A 23,163-nucleotide genomic window follows, 5' to 3' on the forward strand; every position below is an offset into this window, starting at 1 on the left:
TCTAGCAAGCAAAGTCTGCAAATGCTTGCTGAACTGTTTCCCTTAGAACACAAACTTGGGCAAATTTGCACAAGCAACTCGCTTTGGTAGTTTAATATCAGGAACCCCACTAGAGTTGTGTTATGAGACCGGCAAGTGGAAGTTTACATTGTGATGGTTAAAAACAACAGCTTACCACCACAGTTGTATCATTATTATTATTGAAGAAAAATTGTGATAAAAACAAAAAATTAAGAAGAAAACGGAATGTTTTGGGTGAAGAAATGGAGTTGGGTGGGGGGGGGGGGGGGGGGAGGGGGCATACATATTTAAGTTAACAAGAAACACTATTGAATGAAATAGAATCAGAGGACTTTGCTCAAACTGAAAACATTCTGAAAATGTTCTATGCAAATTTTGAACATCTCTCTTCTGTTGTACAATCAAATATTTGAAAACATCATACAATAACATGACAAGCTGTATCACCAAGAGATGACCTGTTAATCACTCTTCAGTTTTTGCAGACAGTATTCATAACTTTATCACAAACCTGAATTAATTTGTGTTTCTGTTCAAATAACTTATGGGGATGCAGCCGAGTGACCCCTTCAACAACCACCAATATGGAACTTCCTGGCAGATTAAAACTGTGTGCCGGACCGAGACTCAAACTCGGGAACTTGCCTTTCGCAGACAAGTGCTCTACCACTGGCCCACGAAGGGCAAAGGTCCCGAGTTCAAGTTTCAGTCTGGCACACAGTTTTAATCTGCCAGGAAGTTTCATATCAGTACACACTTCGCTGCAGAGTGAACATTTCATTCTGAACCACAGATATTTCAACAGGTGCACACAGTGTCATTTTCATGGCACAAATTCAGCAAGGAAGTGCTGTACAAGGGAATTCAAAACCTCTGTTTGCAGAGCATGTCTGAAAAGATTCTCTCTCTCTCTCTCTCTCTCTCTCTCTCTCTCTCTCTCTCTCTCTCTCTCTCTCTCTCTCTACAGCAACAGATGATGTAGCATTAACTCTGGCTCTCCGTGCTTTTTTTTCCCCCAAGGATGAGAGCAAGATTCCATTGGGAGTATTTAAGGAAAAACTTCCACCTATGTTTAGAAAGTCACTTCCTAATTTAATGTAACTTATTCTTACTAACACTATCCCAATTTTCTGCAATAGCAGATTTGCTCGGCTGTTATGTCAGTACATTGATCCTCCACAGTCCAGATGGTCTGACCAGTGAATGATGTGCCATAACTGCAAGAAATACTATTAACACCTTCTGTACGCAAACCAAGATCATCCTTTATGGAGTGTAAAAGGGCCCTAATCTTAGATGGTGGTCGAAAAACACATTCCACATCATATTTCAGCAAAATGTGATCAGTTCTTTTGGAAATGTAAAAAGGCGGTAGATTTTGGTGCCACATTGGTATTATTACCACTCGCCCATTGCACGTTAGTCAGTAGTGAAATTTATCTCAACTCACATTGGACATGAAAATGACCTTCGTCATTTAATTTAATCAGGAAAAGAGGACAGTATAGGAGCGGATATAGCAAATGAAATTCCATTCCAAGTTATTTTGGACAAAATTTGAGACCCAGTGCCTGATTCAAAACTGGAAAGAACACATCTGTTGACTAAAAATGATTTATACAACATTAAACAATGTCACAATCTGTGCTCTACATCTGGTGGACATCAGAATTATGAGACCAGTGTTGAGGCACAGGTGAGAAGTAGACTGGAGTGAAAGTCCGTGCATGCTGTTTCACAAACTAAAGACATTCTGAGGGAGCTGCATCCATAGGTGAAAAGTTCAGATTTTGTGTTAGTAATAATGAAGACTGTGTAAGGTGACATGTTGAAGTTTGCAAATGACTGGGTGTGTGTTGATGGTGTGCATGGGCTTAATTACTACTGTGTTAAGTTCATCACAGTACTGGTATTAGATTACATGAGACAAGAATTCCCCATTTGCCTTTCACTTTTACAATAGCATTGTTATCAATTTTTTTCAGTGTATAGAAGTGGAAACTGGGAAGATCACCCTCAAGGCCTTTATGTGTAGATTTAGCAGAGCCCTTCTATAATGCTTGCAACTCTAAAATGGATGTTCCAAAACTGCAGACTCAGAAACACGTGAAGCACAGTCAATCACTATATCTCTACTCTAAGAAAGGCAGATAGCAGGTGATGTCACAAAGAATGTAGAAATGGCAAGAAATTGTGGTTGGTTATTAGGAAATTACAATTTATTAAATCCAAATTCTAAAACTAGTGTATAGTGCAATCACAAGTAAAACATGATGTCCAACTTCTCAGTTCTGTGTGTCCTGTGTTTCATTTTTCCCATTACTGTCATATTTATTTATGGATTTTTTAAAAAAAATTGTGTATTGAAATTACTACAACAGCTATCGTGTCAATAGATTAGATGTTAAGGTTACCATGGCTCTGCAGTACAGTGACGTATTTTGGAAAATAGCTAGTTACTACTGAGTGGATCATATATTCCAGTCACTTCACTACTTCTTACCATTTTGTGAGATAGTGCAGTATATCTTGAGATGAATTACTAATCATCTGTTGCATGCTTTTGTTTGTCATGGCTTCTTCCAGTGATATGAGCCCAGTTTTTTTCCCAAAAATCTACATATCCATGTGGCACAGAGAATGGCTTTTGGTTACGGCACAATCCCAAAATGTTTTTAACAAAAATATTGAATAGGGCATCTGTTGGGAATATTGTAACAGAATTTAACTATTAATTCAGCCCAACGGTGTATGGTAGCACAAAATTGTTTAATGCTCTAGTTCATTAAAGGTGGCAGAGTTTAATTAATAACACTTGCATGACAGGATGGCACTAGAACAGAAATGTGGCACCATAATAAGAAATGACCCGTAACACTTATTAAAAGTATGTTACAAAATGGTATTTAACTATAGTGCAGTTTGATGTGTGGTGCTTTTGTCCTATGCTAGTATAAATAATTTTGCTGTCTCTTGGCAGTCTATGATATTGTCACTATGGCTGAATGTAATTGTGCAGTCACTTTCTAATTGTATCTAGTTCTCCATAATTAGTGACTGCTAAGTCAGAATGTTATCTCCCCAATGGAACTTACTCCATAGTGTAATTGTAGGTACTATACTGAACTGGCTACAAGCACTGAATTGTTCATCTAATTGCAATATCAGAACTGTGTGTTTGGATGTCCACAGTGTCCCGTGTTTTGTGCCTGTCAGCAGTAGGATTTCTGTGTCTGCCAGTACAAGATGGAAGCAATATAGTCCACTGTTCACAGTACTCTTTTGCGACTGGTAGCACTATCGGCATTTTCAGACATCAAATCACTCTGAAACATTGATACACTCATCTAAGTGCTACATAATGAACCTAAGGGACACCTCTTGACAATGCTGGAAGAAAGTAGCATTTTTTTACAAACCATTTACAAGAGCCTGGCAATACATTAAATTATCAGAATGACTATATTAACAGTCCATTTTTTTAGAAACTTTGAGCCCTCCTCCAACCGTCTACCTTGACACAATGCATGTGTGAACTACAACCCTATTTACTAAAAAGAGACAATGGTGGTGCATTGGCTCACACATAATTCTAGCTGCAATCTGGCATGCAGACTGCCTTCTGCATATGCTGCAAAACTTGTGCACCATACAACGCCACCAAGCAGAATTAAGTACAGTTAAACTCTAAATGTCGCATTCTGTTCCTGCACTCTTAGGTACTTTACAGAATTCCAGTTTTACAATTTTTCATCTTTCGGAGTTATATCAGCCATACGATCGTTGTCACAGCAGGACACATTGCAGGAATTCCTTGCAAATTTCACCATGGTGTAGTTTATATCTATCCTACACCAGCATTTGGAATGAACATTTGGGCAAGCATAGGCATAACCTGTAGTGACTTGGTTGTGCCACCATTGCCTCAGTTGCCTGGTGGCATTATTTCTTGTAATTTTTGTCAGATGTATGGTCATAATTCCCTTTATATAGTCTCCAGGTGATGTTTTTACATTTGAAAATGACGATGTAGTTCATTGAAACCAGTAATGTAACCCTTTTTCCAGAATGAGATTTTCACTCTGCAGCAGAGTGTGCGCTGATATGAAACTTCCTGGCAGATTAAAACTGTGTGCCGGACTGAGACTCGAACTCAGGACCTTTGCCTTTCGTGGGCAAGTGCTCTACCAACTGAGCTACCCAAGCACAACTCACGCCCCGTCCTCACAGCTTTACTTCTGCCAGTACCTCGTCTCCTACCTTCCAAACTTTACAGAAGTTTCAAAGGTCCCGAGTTAGAGTCTCGGTCTGGCACACAGTTTTAATCTGCCAGGAAGTTTCATATCAGCGCACACTCCGCTGCAGAGTGAAAATCTCATTCTGGAAACATCACCCAGGCTGTGGCTAAGCCATGTCTCCGCGATATCCTTTCTTTCAGGAGTGCTAGTTCTGCAGGAGAGCTTCTGTAAAGTTTGGAATGTAGGAGACGAAGTACTGGCAGAAGTAAAGCTGTGAGGACGGGGCGTGTGTCATGCTCGGGTAGCTCAGTTGGTAGAGCACTTGCCCGCGGAAGGCAAAGGTCCCGAGTTCGAATCTCGGTCCGGCACACAGTTTTAATCTGCCAGGTAGTTTCATAACCCTTTCTTTTTAAAGAAAAAAATTTATATACTGTGGCTATGCCTTCACTTGTGTAGTTTCAAATAAAATTTTATATGGTTGATGTCAATGTGATGTAGAATTATGGAACATGTTGTATGCTCAAGAATTAGGACGTTTTTGGAAGATGAACATCTCCTCTATAAAAATCAACATGGATTTCACAAACAGAGATCCTGTGAAACTCGGCTCACTCTGTTCCTCCATGAGATCCACAGCGCAGTGGACAATGGCGCTCAGGTTGATGCCGTGTTCCTAGAGTTCAGTAAGTCATTTGACACCATACTGCATTCCCATTTAATGAAAAAATATGAGCTTACAGAGTATCAAAGCAGACTTGCAATTGGATTCAAGACTTTATTGCAGATAGAACTCCAAATGTCGCTCTTAATGGAACAAAATCGACAGATGTAAAGGTAATATCCAGAGTACCAAAGGGAAGCATGATAGGATTGTTGCTGTTTACAATATATACTGTATAAATGATCAAGTAGAGAGTTTTGGATGCTCTTTGAGGCTATTTGCAGATGATGCAGTTGTCTGTACCAAAGTATCAACACTGGAAGGCAGTAAGAATTTGCAGAACGACCTGCAGAGAATTGATGAATGGTGCAGGCTCTGACAGTTGACCCTGAACGTAAATAAATGTAGCATATTGCGCATACATAGGAGAAGAAATCCACTACTGTACAGCTACACTATTGATGACAAACAACTGGAGACAGCATCTACCGTAAAATATCTAGGTGTAACTATCCAGAGCGACCTTCAGTGGAATGACCACATAAAACAGATAGTGGGAAAAGCAGACACATGACTCAGATTCATTGGAAGAATCTTAAGGAAATGTAACCGATCCATAAAAGAAGTTTGCCCGATTCTTGAGTATTGTTCATCTATCTGGGATCCCTATCAGGTACTACTTATACAGGAGATAGAGAAGATACAACGAAGAGCAGCGGGTTTCGTCACAGGATCATTTAGCTGGTGAGAGAGCATTATGGAGATGACAAACTAACTCCACTGGCAGATGTTACAAGAGAGATGCTGTGCACCATGAAGAGATTTGTTATTGAAATTTCGGAACAGCACTTTTCTGTAGGATTTGGACATATTACTCCTCCGCCGCCGCCGCCCCCCCCCCCCCCCCCCCCGCCCCCCCACGTATATCTCACTTATTGACCACAAACAGAAAATTTGAGAAATTAGAACCAATACAGAGACTTACCGATAGCCATTCTTCCCATGCACTCTTCATGAGTGGAACTGGGTTGGAGGGATCAGACAGTGGTACGAAAGTACCCTCACCCACACCATTAGGTTGCTTGTGGAGTATGATGTAGATGTAGATATGTCATTCAAACCCACAAAAAACATAGTAAAAACCTAATTTGCAAATAATTTATGTTTTGTAGTTTGTTAAATAATTATATTACTTAACTAGAATTACTTACTCACGCATGCACGCGCGCGGGTTAGTAGCCACCCTTGCATACCGACAGTTAGGAGGGCCTTAACTTGTATTCTGCACGAGAGATAAGTTATACTATAAATGATGGTTGCCTTAACTAATATGTGAAACCTATAGAGAGACTTTTAAATGTAATAAAACACTCAAGGAACATTATTTACTATTGTCCTTCCCACAAGAAATATTTCATTGTGGATCTGTGAAATGTAAGTGAAGAATAAATGAATGTTTTCAGTCTATAGTTTTCTTTGTTTTTGTTTAAAAAGCTATGTGAATTGTTCATTCTGTAACTTATTTATTTTCATGTAAACTTTTGCAGTTCTAGACTTTCTGTAGAAGAAACCATTTTCATTTGTTTCATAGATTTCTATGTTCTATTTTAGAATGAAGAGCTGAAGTTTCAAATATATGCCAAATATACTTAGATAAGGATGAGGACCATGAGGAGGAGGAGGAGAAGAAGAAGAAGAAGAAGAAGAAGAAGAAGCTCGTGATCTATCGCAGCCCATTGATAGGAGGAATTTGGTATGCGCTGCTGCTCCTGTTGGGTCATCTTTCTTCATAATAAAGTATCTAGACTGGTGAAGTTTTTTGTGGCTTGTGCGTTATGAGAACTGTGTCCCTCAGTGCAGTAGCATTTTTATTGATGACTTTAGGTTGTTCAACCAAAAATCAGTATTCGTTTTATTACATTTTATTGCAGTTGATGCAAAAAGTGAAATTGGAAGATGCTACATCATCAGCCTTGGTGATTTACATCAGATTCAATATTTTTTCTGTATTTATTTTGTTTATATCTCATGTGCTACTTTCTCATTTAAGAGTCACTCATTTTTCCTGTGTTTTAATTGCAACAATAATTTAAAAATACATCTAACTACATTTAGTCTCCATTATGATGTATGACAGCTGAACAAGAATCTCTTCCCCCCCCCCCCCTCACACACACACACACACACACACACACACACACACACACACACACACAGACAGAGAGAGAGAGAGAGAGAGAGAGAGAGAGAGAGAGAGAGACTTAAATTTCATCTTAAAATGTTTAGGAGTTGAAACTGTACATATTAATATGTAAAAGTTTAATATTTATTGACAAAAAAATAAAATCAGTCTTAGATATGTGGAAAAGAGCTATATTTTCATAAGCATTTCATTTTTTCCATTTGGAATGCAAGTGCTTCAGAAATTAAGTTGCCTGTGCTACAGTGTGTTTAGTTAAAACAGGCATTTACGTGTTTTATGTTTACAGCACTTCCTTGGTTGATTATACTGTAATTAATGTTAAAAAATATTGTCGACTTAAGGCAGGAGAAATTTAACTGGTACACCTGAGACCATCTGTAATGGCAGTACTGTCTTTAATCACGTTTTTCACTATCGTAATTGAAACCTAATCGAGAAAAGAAAATTTTGCCCTTATTTGGGTGTGACAATCTTTCAGTTTCCAGAAATCTTTTATGTAACAACAAATGGGCAAAATGTCAAAAGATACTGACTTCGTAGAAACACTTAAAGATAAAAAGTTTATGCCACATATCTTAAGAGGCTGTATTTCAGAAAGAGTCTGATATTTAGTTTTGTATCATTATATAAAATGCAGACATGAAAAACCATATACACACCAAAATAATTATTGTGATGTTGCTTCAGTCTCATCATCATGGTTTATAAATTGCATACACACTTTTTTCTGTATATGAAATTTGTGTAATAGCATTAAGTTACTTTTGCCTTAATAATATTCACTTGCTTGTTTTCAAATGGTACTTAGATTTTATATGCAGTAAAATGATCACTGTTTTAACTTATATGCTTCCATTTTTATTTCCAGTTTTAATGTTACAAGGCCTGTAGAAATACTCTACAGTGATTTACTCACTCAGATCATAATAGTTGTGAAGCATTTATATGTTTTTCTTTCTGTTTGACTGTGTATGCAATACAGAATCACTCTGAGTACAGAAATGTCAAACGTGAGCTTATCGTACGTAAATTTTGTGGATTTCATAGGTCAGGTTTGACTGCAACATGAAATGATGATTCATTAATACAAACTTCCACAGTTAATGATAAAGGACATGAGAGAGACAGATTTTCTTCTTCTAATATTGTACTTTAAAGCCTAAAATCAGAATATAAATTATCAGTCCGTGTAATTCAGTTGAAATGAACTACCAGAAATAGTATGTACTTTGGCAATGAACTGGTGTCCTTCACTGTGTATATGTTGTGTTGTCCTGTTACTCAGATGAACTTTTTTTAAAAAAAATGTATAACTTACGTTGTGATTGAGAAATCATAAACCACTTGTCCATTTCTAGGAAACTGTAATATTTATTACAATATTTACTGTAAATAAAGTACTTTTACATTTCTAAAATTGAGATGTTTCCTCCGTTAACTCATTTCAAAAGTTGTTTTCAAACTTAATTTGTTTGCCTGTTTGAAGCATTATTTCATTAACTTTTATTAAGTTGTACTATAATGCTTCAATTCATTTATTTTTCCTGGGAAGCATTTATGTGCGGTCATCACTATTTACTTTATTAGCGGGATTGTGCCCAGTGAACTCGCACGTCTCACAGATGGGTGTAGGAATTTTGCCCATTCTTCCTGCAGTCTGATAATGAAAACAAAATCCTTGTCCCCATTAAAAGTGCTAAGTTAGTGCATGCATAGCACATATGGTAGCATTATTTGGCCATATTACCAAATGTGTAAAATTTAAGTTTCTGTCTCATGTATTTTACAAAATACACTCCTGGAAATGGAAAAAAGAACACATTGACACCGGTGTGTCAGACCCACCATACTTGCTCCGGACACTGCGAGAGGGCTGTACAAGCAATGATCACACGCACGGCACAGCGGACACACCAGGAACCACGGTGTTGGCCGTCGAATGGCGCTAGCTGCGCAGCATTTGTGCACCGCCGCCGTCAGTGTCAGCCAGTTTGCCGTGGCATACGGAGCTCCATCGCAGTCTTTAACACTGGTAGCATGCCGCGACAGCGTGGACGTGAACCGTATGTGCAGTTGACGGACTTTGAGCGAGGGCGTATAGGGGGCATGCGGGAGGCCGGGTGGACGTACCGCCGAATTGCTCAACACGTGGGGCGTGAGGTCTCCACAGTACATCGATGTTGTCGCCAGTGGTCGGCGGAAGGTGCACGTGCCCGTCGACCTGGGACCGGACTGCAGCAACGCACGGATGCACGCCAAGACCGTAGGATCCTACGCAGTGCCGTAGGGGACCGCACCGCCACTTCCCAGCAAATTAGGGGCACTGTTGCTCCTGGGGTATCGGCGAGGACCATTCGCAACCGTCTCCATGAAGCTGGGCTACGGTCCCGCACACCGTTAGGCCGTCTTCCGCTCACGCCCCAACATCGTGCAGCCCGCCTCCAGTGGTGTCGCGACAGGCGTGAATGGAGGGACGAATGGAGACGTGTCATCTTCAGCGATGAGTGTCGCTTCTGCCTTGGTGCCAATGATGGTCGTATGCGTGTTTGGCGCCGTGCAGGTGAGCGCCACAATCAGGACTGCATACGACCGAGACACATAGGGCCAACACCCGGCATCATGGTGTGGGGAGCGATCTCCTACACTGGCCGTACACCACTGGTGATCGTCGAGGGGACACTGAATAGTGCACGGTACATCCAAATCGTCATCGAACCCATCGTTCTACCATTCCTAGACCGGCAAGGGAACTTGCTGTTCCAACAGGACAATGCACGTCCGCATGTATCCCGTGCCACCCAACGTGCTCTAGAAGGTGTAAGTCAACTACCCTGGCCAGCAAGATCTCCGGATCTGTCCCCCATTGAGCATGTTTGGGACTGGATGAAGCGTCGTCTCACGCGGTCTGCACGTCCAGCACGAACGCTGGTCCAACTGAGGCGCCAGGTGGAAATGGCATGGCAAGCCGTTCCACAGGACTACATCCAGCATCTCTACGATCGTCTCCATGGGAGAATAGCAGCCTGCATTGCTGCGAAAGGTGGATATACACTTTACTAGTGCCGACATTGTGCATGCTCTGTTGCCTGTGTCTATGTGCCTGTGGTTCTGTCAGTGTGATCATGTGATGTATCTGACCCCAGGAATGTGTCAATAAAGTTTCCCCTTCCTGGGACAATGAATTCACGGTGTTCTTATTTCAATTTCCAGGAGTGTATCAAAAGGTCATTGAAAAATTATTCTTACTTCAGTTTGAGTTTGTTGGCCCATCTTTTTTATAAAAATGGAACCACATTACACTTTTCCTGCATATGCTGCACATGATTGTATGTGACAAAACTGTGAGCATTTCCTTGGCTTCTGTAACATGATCCCTGAGGGTCCTCGATTCACGTGAGGACAGTTTTATATCACAAGACAAATGCATACACTAAGTAAGTTTCATTAATTAAAATTAAATTCCAGTTTACATTTCTATTTCTGTTCAGCCAAGAACCTGACAGCTTATTTGTAGCATTTTAACGATGAGTTTACGAGAGAGATATAAATGGATTCCTGCAGCCTCTTGTTCTTGGATGTAAAAGGGCAACATATTGCACCTATACTGCATCTAGAAAGGCCACACAAGCGTACCCTTATTTACACACATCAGGCTGTCCACTGACTGTCTGCGTAAGTACACAAAACACGGAGTATCACAGACGTGAAAGCCTTTCATTCAAATAGTCTCTTTCACGTATCGTGTTTAAAAGGAATGGTTATTTGTCGTAATAGTGCCACCAACTGCTATGTGAAAGAGAGCATAATTAAATGGGTGAAGAATATGAGGATGAAACAAACCCAACAACAAATCATCAATAGGTTGGGAATATATTTAAAATGATGATTCCTGTTAAACTACCAAGAAGCAGTTTTCATCTGCCCACAAAACTGCAGGTGCTGATAGGTTGCAGTAAAGATAATGTACACCTGCAAGAAAGTGATTTGCTCACGAGTCCATGCTACCAGCTTGGCTTACAATCTGTTCAGGACCTTTGCTTGAATGAAATGATGCACACAGTAACATAAAAGTAATATTCCAGATCTTGGACTTTTATTATTTGATCAGCAATAAATTGATCAATATTTGGTTTGGCTGGCCAGTGTGGCCGAGCGGTTCTAGGCACTTCAGTCCGGAACCGCGCGACTGCTATGGTCGCAGGTTCAAATCCTGCCTCGGGCATGGATGTGTGTGAGGTCCTTAGGTTAGTTAGGTTTAAGTAGTTCTAAGTTCTAGGGGACTGATGACCTCAGATGATTAGTTCCATAGTGCTCAGAGCCATTTGAACCATTTTTTTGAATATTTGGTTGTCAGAAGGTATCATCAACTGTGACAAATCTGCCTCTTGCATTGGTAAGGGTGTTATGCTGTAACAAATTTTATGAAAATCTATTATCTCAGTGTATATACAGTTAACTACCAGCATGGTCTTCCACTCAGCTGGAAGGAAAAGTGACAAATGTTCTGTGGAGCCTCACAAAAATGAAATGCAAAAATGTTTTGACCATGGAAAGATTTGAATACAGACATGGGTGGACTCTACAAAGGGTCCTACATTTAAGGTATCCACAACAAATTTTAATGAAGTATACAAATTTTCGATGTCGGTTTCATTTCTTTTTTGTCAGTCTTTGCGTATGGCATTTTTGGGCAGAGCATGTGAACATGTCTGCAATAAACTGTTCATCTACTGCCACTGAATTGACTAATTTGAAAAAACTTATTTTTGAATTAGGGGCACATATCCAGTAACCTGCATAACACGTAGCCCCTCCCTTCCTCTTCAGCCAAGGTTAACATACCATGATAGGGACTGCATGAGACACTGAAGATCCATGTACACTCACCCACTGCCAACAACTCAGTGGCATACAAGATGTGCAGAGTAGCATTGAGGTCATGTGATCTTCAAGCTATGAATGCATCCTCATGTCTATGAAGTGTTCATCATACCATTTCTGGGTGGAGGGGGGGGGGGGGGTTTGCAGTGCTTGCCAGAGTTTATGAGCAAGATGCTATAGGTAACAAAAATGATTTATATGATTAGACTGTAGGTTCCTGTATCACTCATTGGTTGTATTGTTAAACCTGTTTAAATAGGCGTTTTTATGATCAAAATGAACTACTCAAAGTGCGGGTACCTTTCATGCCTGACCATGATGCGAGTGTCTATGATGTCAATGATCTATAGATTGTGCCGAGTGTGGAGTTCTAAGTTTCTGAGTATGGGGCACATCCACAGAGACAAGGGACTATACCGGTGTCTGCTACCATCAGAAGTTATAACCCATTATAGTTGAACTCACTTGTGTTATAGAAATGGATTTTTTGTATTCTTAATCTTTATTACGTTTGCTTTGTTTTCATGGCAAGTTATGCAAGGCTCTGGTACTTTTCGTACTAGTGTTCTCCTACAAGAGAGACAAAATATCTGAAAGCAGAAAGTATTTATATTTTATAGAGGAAAGAAACCTACACTGTGCATAATTAAGAACATAAATAGATAAATGTGGTTTAATGAAAATGATTTAAACAGTGAAGAAGTCAGAATTACTGGACAAGAAAAGTAATTTTCATTGTTGTTTGGCACTTAGCAAGTAAACAAGATACGAAGGATAAAGCAAGAAGGTGCTTTTTACTGAACTGCACATATTGTTTTGATGTGTTTGCAACTATATATTTTCTCGAGCAAATAAATGTACATTTTCTGAAATATTTGGATGACACTTTTCCTGTTCTTTCAGTTCTCAGAAGTGAACAGTTTACAATACAACCTCTGACAAACACTTCCATTTGTAATTCTGCTTTGGACATTAATAAACTTTATTGTCAATGCTTGTTCCTACAATTTGTTACTATATTTTGAATTCTCTGTAAAAACAATAGTTCCTCATAACTTCACTTTCACCACTCAGATGCCAGACTGCACAGCAGACAGCTCTCTCAACATCAGCAATTTTGGCACTGATGTATAAATGAAAATGACCACTCAAACAGACAATACTCAGATCGGGAATAAAATGCCAGGGGTGCTGCAGTAGATGCACTTGTCTTGAGTTGTCAGTTGAGACAAAGTCAATTGTGCGAAAGAGGCTTCACAGTCATTTCAGGGAACTCATTTAATCCCACATAAACACCCCCCACATGCTAATAGCTCCACCACACACACACACACACACACACACACACACACACACACACACACACACACACACACACACACACCTAAGTGGCATCCTTTTACCTAAGCAGGGTGAATCACCTCACAGTTTTCAATGTACTTGTGCACAGTATTCTGCTTGTACCAGTGTGTACTGTGACTCATCAACCCGCATAACCATTTTTCGTGCTTTGAGCATCTGTTGGAAGTGTTCTTGGTTCCATTTTAATATCTCTGCTCTTAAGGTGTGGTGAACAGAGGTACATGTGAGGGGTTGTGGCTGGATGCATAGCTATTCACCAGTTGTTGTTATCTAACTGTGAATTGACAAGTGGTTTGAAATCTGGTCTGTCCACTGCTATTGTAATCCATGATAATCACCGGTGACCCTTGTCAAGAGTATGTCGTCGCCAGTAACAGTAGACTCAGATGGTGTCAGTTTTCCAATACTTGTGGGGCTTGTGGCACACCATTACATTGGAGGCATGTGAAAAGTGTGATGCCTACATGATATTGGAGACTGTGTCACATGTATTTGGTAATCAACATTGGAACTTCATGTGCATCTAGAAGATTCCTTAATTTTAATTAAATTAAAGGTGCACTTGTACAACTTACAGTATTTCCTTATTTTTTGTGGAGAATCTATTCATTGAAGGACTACAAACAAAAATCTTGCAAGAAACAGCAGAGGTAGTTAAATTAAAAAAAAATTCCAGAGCCTGACAACTTGAGTACCTGGAGCAAAGTGTGAAAACAAAAATCTATTAGAAAGCAGCAATTGAAGGTGGGACAACAAAGATTAGTATGTGGTGTAATTTTTGCCAGTAGAGTTTCGGATCCAAGCCTCTCTCTCTTCAGGCTATAGGTTGACAAATCAGAGTAATTATATAGCTTCCAGCAAGGGCAACTAACAAGGAATACTCCAATCCAACATGTTGAAACCCTCCCTGAAAATTTTTATGGTGGAATAATAGAACAAAAGAAATGCTGTGTCAAAATTTTAAGTGCTAAGGCACACTGCAAGTATTTTTTAAAAATTGTTGAATTTACTCATTTTTGTCGCATGAGAACCGCTTATGACAGCGGTTTGTACAGCCCTTCCTGTCTAGCGCACAGTCAGCTGTAATGAGAGCATAGCGCTGCATAATGCTAATGTCCTGAGTGATGTGCTCCAATTTGAAGCACCTAAACCAAACAAAAAATATCACATACCGTTAATGTTTCGGGTAATAGGCAGTTCATATCAACAGCTAAACTGTTGAATATGTAATACATATAAAGGTGACTAGCCAAGGACAATAAATCAAGACCGTGTTTGGCGTTACATCACAGATGACTTCATTACTTTAATTTATTGAAATTAAATATTTCTTAAAAATACATCATTTTATAACAATCCATTATGATAATTTTTGAGTAATGTTTATTTTAGTAACAGTGAAACAGTTTCTTGTTTATTCCTCCTAGTTGTGACAATAAAGTGAAGTATCATTTGAATAATGAAAACAGACATTTTCCTTACACCAGGCACACTTGACGAAAGAAAAAATTAATACTTTCATGCACATCATTGTAATTACTCAAGGTTAATTAAAACAATTTGTAACGTATGCCAATGCAAACTTATAATGCACATACAACTGAAATTGAAGAATACTGTTCTCCTGGCAAACCTCAAATGTCACAGAGATACTGGAAATTGTACAGGGTGTCCCACTCAAACCTCCCTGATTTCATGGACGCAGAAGAGAAAAACCACAGTAGATACCACAATGAAAAATGCACCACATTGTAGAGCATCTCAAAGAATTTATATTCCTGTGTCAGAAGTGCCAAGTATTGTCACCAGAGTGCAGCATTGTCGCATGAAGTGAAAATGGTGACTCCACAGCAATATGCGCAAGCAGTAGTGTGGTTTGCAGAAAAAAAATCGCTGATTACTGTGCAGAGAAATTATCATTGTGTGTATGAATATGACCCACCTGATGTGAAAACAATTAAGGAATGAAATAGGAAGTTTCTGGCAAAAGGAAGTGTTCTGAAATATTCTGGCAGTGCACATTACGGAGTTTCAGAAGAGGCAGTGGAGGACATCAGACCACCATTTCTCAGAAGCCCACGTAAGTCAATTCATCAAGCATTTAGGCAACTTGATGTGCCTTGATCAACATTGCATCGTGTAGTTGACCAGCATCTTCGTATGTGTGCTCACAAAGTGCAAATTCTGCAACATCTGATGCCGAACGACAAACCGTGCCGACAACATTTTGCTGCAGATGTGCTGCAGCGTATTGATATGGATGCCAGCTTCCTGGAAAGATGTTTATTCTCAGGTGAGGCAACCTTTCATCCATCAGGAAGGGTTAATAGGCATAATGTTGGATTTGTGGTTCACAGAATCCGCACGTTGTCATTGAACATGTGTGTGATAGCCCTAAACTAAACATCTGGTGCAGGCTAATGCACGACAGGGTTGTTGGACCGTTCTTCTTTACAGAACAAACAGTGAATGGGTCAGTGTATCTGGACATGTTGGAGCAGTTTGTGTACCCTCAGATACAAGCCTTGCAACCCAACATCATTTCTCAACAAGCTGGAGCTGCTCCGCATTGGTCAACAGCTGTTTGCAAGTTCCTGGATAGGAAATTTCCCAATCGTTGGATTGGATGCGGAGGATCCATTGTCTGGCCACCACATTCACCTGACGTTATGCCACTTGATTTCCACATGTGGGGATTTGTGAAGGACCACATGTATGCAACCAAAGTGGACATATTCCTACATTGCAACATTGTATCACTAACATGATTGCAACAATAACAGAGCAAATGTTAAAAAGAACTTGGCAAGAAATTGAATAGAGACTGGATATTCTTTGTGCTACAGATGGTTCACATGTAGAGGTGTATTGATGATAAAGAAGTAAATTCTTTGAGATGCCCTGTATTGTCTGATGGTTTCCTTAAAACTTCTTTCCACAGTCAAAATAATTCTTTATTGAGTACTGCTTTGGTTGTTCTGGATACAATCCAAATTATATCAACAGGCTTTTTGTTGTCCAGAAAAAAAAAAAGTGGTATTGTCATGACAATGCCAAGAGTCCAACAAAAGCAACGAATTAATTTCTGCAACTGGTCAGAAACTATATGAATTTGAATGGTAAAACTTATTCTTTGATATTTTTCTAAGTATTGAAAAGTCGATTATTAAGATTTTTGCCACTAAACAGCCCATTTTTAATTTTTACCCTAATATGTCTTGGGATCCCCAAAGACAGATATAAAGCTGTGGAAATAGTAATCCACTCAAACTTATCATTGTCATTTTTGTATATGAATGTGTCATAGCTGCAACTGATTGCACAAGAGACTCTGTCTTTTTTTCACCTGGAAATGATAAGGTGCAGTATACTCACAGTTCTTTCACAAAACCTGAATCACAGATTAATGGCATTTCCTCTACACTTTTACTTGAAGTAAATTTCATTTTTTTGTGATTTCTTATACTGTGTGATTTCGTGAATTTGCTTAATCAGGTCGAAGAAAACTCAACTGTGATTCAGATCCCCATCAGTAATGTTGCACTGCAGGGTAGAGATTCTTCTGGAAAACCTGGAATCCTCAGGGAATTACATTATACCCAGAAAACTCAGAGAAATCTCAGGGAATTTCAGAAATTTAGTAAAATCTCGGGGAATTCTATGTTTTTTACTTAGCATTGTAATTTAATTTTATAGAGCTTTATAAATCACTAATTTTAAAATACAAATCCATTTATTATTGATATTTCAACCAAACATCATAGGGTGTTGTAACCAGTATCAATAAGGTGACCACACATTTTTGCCAGTGTATTTTTGGTTCTTATTTCGAAACCCAAAGTTGGCTTATGTCGTTTGTACTTCTAGTTAGGATTCTTCAAATCGCTGTCTCAGGGATATTGGTGTTCTTGAGTTTATGGAACTTTAGCAGCAAGAAATAAGTTTATGGATGTATTTGTATGTGATTTTATAACTTATTTAAAACTTATTGATTTCACAATATGTGAAGTCTGACAGCCCACGAGATTCTTTTATTTGTTTTCTTTCTTTTTGTTTCGCAATTGCGAAATATAATATTCATGCTGAGAACCACAAATACACTGGCTATGATCCATCCGTCATGTTTACATTGGCAGTATATGAGTTAGACTGAAAGTTGTTTCGAATGCATCGGTGTTTTACCATAAATATTGGCCAATGTTGCCACCAATGTGCGGTCGAAGGGAACAGAGACTTACGTTGCAACAGTGTTTGACGTGTAACAAGTGTATTGTTACATAATGGTTTTCTTGAAGTTAATATGCTCCAGTGATTAAATTTTAGTCACATATCAATTACAAGAAAGGCGAGGTAAAAATGTTGTTTTCAGTATAATATTTGTTACGTGTTTACAAGGTGTTTTCACTGCCAACTTTAGCAAATATGTGTTTTCAACATATGATCTGAAGTCAACATAAAATTTATTACCCACCTTAAGTAAACTAAAATTGATAAAGCAGGTATATAAACACAAAGCTAGCTAGATTCGCATTCACATGGTATCTGCACATGCGCATTTAAATCCCATTCATGCTGATCTGAACTTATTTTACAGTTTTTCTTTCCCTTTTTTTCAGTGTTTGGTTCATTATCCTCTAGTATGTTCTCTGCTTGTGGTTAAATGTTTGTTTTTGGAAAAGTTTGTTTAAATTTTTGATGTCAATAGATCATTATTGTTTTGCATTAATGAAAGGAGGTAGATAGGGTTCAAGGTCATTATGAGTTCTGAAGCTGCATATACAGTGAGCTTTAAGCTTGTTTTCAAAATTTCCTTGTGGTTGCTGCTTGTGGACATTGTTCCAAAATGTGTTGAAATACGGAAACAAAGATCTGCAGCTATTTCGGTAGGGATTGAAAGAAACAATTTTTCAGGTGGCTAATACATGTCACCAGCTCACCACTGCACGCCACTAGCACATGTTTATATGTTGCATTGTTTTTGGAGTACAGAGTTGGTCGTTGTTGTTTTTTCACTTGTTGTAGTGAGTTTGTGATGTGTCTATGATTAGTAATCAAAACATCCTCAGTCCCAGGTACAAAACCTACCACTGCTTAAATTTTGATTAATAATTAACATTGGCAACTGAAGAGTTCTGGCATAAGAAGTCACCCTCATTCTGCCAATGGCATTGTCAAAGAGGACGAACGAGCGGACAGAGGTTCAGGGCACTCTCTTGTCCTTGGGGTGGGAAACTGCCCCTCAAGGCAGAAGAATCAGTGATGATCAATGGCATGAGGATGTAGAAGGCAATGGAAACCACTGCATTAAAGATATATAACACATATCCACAGGACATGTGGCCTGTAATTGAAATATTGTCATGATGATCTCTCCATTGGCAAAAGATTGCAGACTAGTCCCCCATTCAGATCTCTGGGAGGTGTCTGCCAAGGGGGAGGTGACCATGAGAAAAAGATTGAATAACAAGTGAAAGGATAACGTTCTATGAGTTTGGGCATGGAATGCCGGAAGCTTGAATGTCATAGGGAAGCTGGAAAATCTGAAAAGGGAAATGCAAAGGCTCAAGCTAGATACAGTAGTGGTCAGTGAATTGAAATGGAAATAAAACAAGGATTTCTGGTCAGATGAGTATAGGATAATATCAACAGCAGTAGAAAATAGTACAACGGGAGTAGGATTCATTATGAATAGGAGGGTAGGGCAGAGAGCATGTTACTGTGAACAGTACAGTGGTAGAGTTGTTCTTATCAGAATCAACAACAAACCAAAACCAACCCTGATAGTTCAGATATACATGCCAGCATCGCAAGCTTAAAATGAAGAGAAAGAGAAAGTATATAAAGATATTGAAAGGATAATATGGTACGTAAAGGGAGATGGAAATCTAATGCCGTTGCAGGGGAAGGAGTAGAAGGAAAGGTTACAGGAGAATATGGGCTTGGAATAAAAGAAGAGAAAGGCTGATTTAGTACTGTAAAAAATTTCAGCTTGTAATGGCGAATACTCTGTTCAAGAATCGTGAGAGGAGGAGGTACACTTGGAAAAAGCCACTAAGGAATGAAGACATTTGCTTGAAGTTCTCTAAGGCTATATTTGCAGCAATAAAGAATAGCTCAGTAGGCAGCACTGTTGAAGATAAATGGACATCTCTAAAAAGGGCAGTCACTGAAGATGGAAAGAATAACATAGTTACAAAGAAGGTAACTGTGAAGAAACCATGGGTAACAGAAGAAATACTTCAGTTGATCTGTGAAAGAAGGAAGTACAAAAATATTCAGGGAAATTCAGAAAAACAGAAATACAAGTCACTGAGGAATGAAATAAGTAGGAAGTGCAGGGAAGCTAAGACAAAATGTCTGCTTGAAAAATGTGTAGGAATCAAAAAAGAAATGATTGTCAGAAGGACTGAAAGAGTGTATAAGAAAGTCAAAATAACCTCAGGTGAAATTAAAAGTGGGGCTGGTACCATTAAGAGTGCAATGGAAATCCCTATGTTAAATGCAGAGGAGAGAGTAGATAGATTTAAAGAGTTCACTGAAGGCCTCTATGAGGGGGGAAGATTTGTCTGATGTTATAGAAGTAGAAACAGGAGCTGATTTAGGAGTGGTAGAGGTTCCAGTATTAGAATCAGAATTTAAGAGAGCTTTGGAGGACTTAAGATCAAATAAGGCAGAAGGGATGGATGACATTCCATCAGAATTTCTAAAATCAATGTGGGAAGTAGCAACAAAATAACTATTCATGTTTGTGTGCAGAATGTCTGAGTCTGGCGACATACCATCTGACATCCATTTGGAAAAATATCACCCACCCAATTCTGAAGACTGCAAGTGTAGACAAGTATGAGAATTAGTACACAATCAGCTTAACAGCTCTTGCATCCAAGTTGCTGACAAGAATAATATACAGAAGAATGGAAAGAAAATTGAGGATGTGTTAGATGATGATCAGTTTGGCTTTAGGAAAGGTAAAGGCACCAGAGAGGCAATTCTGACATTGTGGTTGATAATGGAAGCAAGACTAAAGAAAAATCGAGGCATGTTCATAGGATTTGTCGAACTGGAAAAAGCATTCGACAATGTCATATGGTGCATGATGTTCGATATTCTGAGAAAAATAGGGGTAAACTATAGGGAGAGACGGGTAATATACATTATGTACAAGAGCCAGGAGAGTGGATGACCAAGAACCAAATGCTCGGATTAAAAAGGATGGAAGTAGTCTTTCACCCCTTTTCTTCAATCTATACATCAAAGAAGCAATGATGGAAATAAAAGAATGGTTCAGGAGAGGAATTAAAATTCAAAGTGAAAGGATATCAATGATACAGTTTGCTGGTGACATTGCTATCCTCAGTGAAAGTAAAGAAGAATTACATGATCTGCTGAATGGAATGAACCGCGTAATGAGTGCAGAATATGGACTGATAGTAAATTGAAAAAAGATGCAAGTAATGAGAAGTAGCAGGAATGAGAACAGTGAGAAACTTAACATCAGGATTGATGGTCACAAAATACATTACGCTAAGGAATAGTACGATGTAAGCAGCAAAATAACCAATGACAGATGGAGCAAGGAGGACATCAAAAGCAGAGTAGCACTTGCAAAAAAGGCATTCCTGGCCAGAAGAAGTCTACTACTAGCTAACATAGGCCTTAATTTGAGGAAGAAATGTCTGAGGATGTACATTTGTAGCACAGCATTGTATGGTAGTGAGACATGAATTGTGGGAAAATCAGAACAACAGAGAAGAGAAGCATTTGAGATGTGGTGCTACAGAAGAATGATGAAAATTAGGTGGACTGATAAGGTAAGGAATGAGGAGTTTCTGCACAGAATCAGAGAGAAAAGGAGTATGTGGAAAATACTGACAGAGAAGGAACAGGATGAGGGACATCTGTTAAGACATCAGGGAATGACTTCCTTGGTAAAAGAGGGAGCTGTAGAGGGCAAAATCTGTTGAGGAAGACAGAGATTGAAATAAATCCAGCAAATAATTGAGAACTTAGGTTGCAAGGGCTACTGTGAGATGAAGAGGTTGGCACAGGAGAGGAATTCGTGGTGGGCCGCATCAAACCAGTCAGAATACTGGTGATGGAAAAAAAATTGAGTTTTTCCAAAGGAATGGCGTGGTCAATGCAGAAATTTGTTGAGTTATTACATATTGTTGTACCAGGCTGAGGTCTGCTTGTTTAGTGTGAAGCAAGCATTAAAAGAACAGCACAAAAATAGATGCTCTGCAGATAATTTCTGCTACATCATTGTCTTGTCACTTTTATAAGCAACCCGGAAAGTAATGACACTTTTGGGGCAGTAATCTTTGATGATCTATGCAGAATCATACCAGCTGAATAAACATTTGATATTATGCATATTTAATGATGTTTTTTTTCATTTAGTTACCATTACATTAATCTTCAGGATTTCCACCAATGCTATCTGGAATTCAGAATCAGTGGACAACATCCAAGTGAAGTTACGAAAACCAGAACTGTATTCTGTATTCAGCTCCTGTAGCGAGTTATTGCTGCCAGTTGTTCTCTAGTATGTTTTCATCCACCAACAATGATGAACTTTCTTAGAGTATTAATAGTTCAGCACCAAGTAACACACAGTTTCCTCATCAACAGGCATAACGTAGCAGAAGATATAAAAACTATATGACAAACAGTGTTACAGATAATGGGAATACACTGCAAGAAATCATTGCCACAAGTGTGGACAGAGAAAAAGATGGAAATGTATCACGAAATGCCACAGGAAACGTGCTTCGAGCACTAATGTTTCCTGGGACAGTATGTATGCAGCTTAAACATGATAATGGAGAGAGAGAGAGAGAGAGAGAGAGAGAGAGAGAGAGAGAGGGCGAGGGGAGTCTAATTTCAAGACATTTTATAAAGATATTTGGAAAAGTCACACAAGTTTAAAGGACTGACTTGAACCTGTGCCTGGTCAACCCCCTTTAGCTTATTGCAGGTACTGCTGTAGCCAAATATCTTTAAGTAATATGGGACACCAGGTGCTTTTTAGTCAAAGGAAGGGGGAAAAGTGTACATAACATGCTTTAAGTAAGAGAACATCGTTGCAACTTGAAGTATTTTTTCAGCGAAAAAAGTCAACTGCTATTCTGTCACCTAATACTTCTGAACCACACAATTCAGCATTGTCGTCTTCAGAATTAAAGTATCTCTGTTTACCTTCAACAGCAAAATGAGCATGCCAGCTTGCAGAATTTGTATTAAAAGACGACGTAACGACACCAGAAATTCTCTGGTGTGTTGAGACAGTTATGACACACAAGTCAGTTTGGGAGACTGAAAAGGATGTTGCTGTAATCTCAAGAATGTGTAAAGATAGTGCTGTAGTTAAGATGCAACTTAAGCAAGATAAGATAGGATAGGATATGTTCTTATTTTCAGAATTGTGCCTTATTTTAATCAACAGTTGCTTGGGTTGCTGATTATTTATATTTTATTGTTCTTGGTTTTGATGAATCACTGAATGAAATTGTGGGACATTCACAAATGGATGTAAATACAAGAGTTTGAGATGAAGATAAAAAAAATAGATAACAACAAGATATCTTACTTCCTGTATTCTTGGTCGTTCCATAGCTACAGACCTCTTATCTTCTTTCATTGATGTGGCAACAGACATACCAAAGGGAAAGATTGTCCATATTTCAATGGATGGGCCGAATGTGAATTGGCTGTTTGTGAAAGGATATAAAGCACATTCGGCAGAGATGAAACTGCTAGATATTCATAGCTGTGGGTGTCATTACATGCGTAATGGT

General features: G+C 39.0%; 1 protein-coding gene and 1 non-coding gene across 4 annotated transcripts in view; both read left to right on the top strand.

Moving 5' to 3' along the window:
* LOC124555766 (dual serine/threonine and tyrosine protein kinase-like) overlaps positions 1–8,239 on the top strand; it is a 335,619-nt gene extending 327,380 nt beyond the window's left edge. For all 3 annotated transcript variants that reach the window (XM_047129810.1, XM_047129811.1, XM_047129812.1), the window contains one exon: positions 6,532–8,239. In XM_047129810.1, coding sequence (XP_046985766.1) covers positions 6,532–6,536 — 5 coding nt within the window. In that variant the 3' untranslated portion in view covers positions 6,537–8,239. The remainder of the gene's footprint in view (positions 1–6,531) is intronic.
* On the top strand, positions 4,554–4,628 carry Trnap-cgg. The gene has a single exon. It is a non-coding gene; the product is annotated as a tRNA-Pro (tRNA).
* Positions 8,240–23,163: the final 14,924 nt, after the last annotated feature.

This window comes from Schistocerca americana, chromosome X (genome assembly GCF_021461395.2).
Source record: "Schistocerca americana isolate TAMUIC-IGC-003095 chromosome X, iqSchAmer2.1, whole genome shotgun sequence".
Lineage (NCBI taxonomy): Eukaryota > Metazoa > Arthropoda > Insecta > Orthoptera > Acrididae > Schistocerca > Schistocerca americana.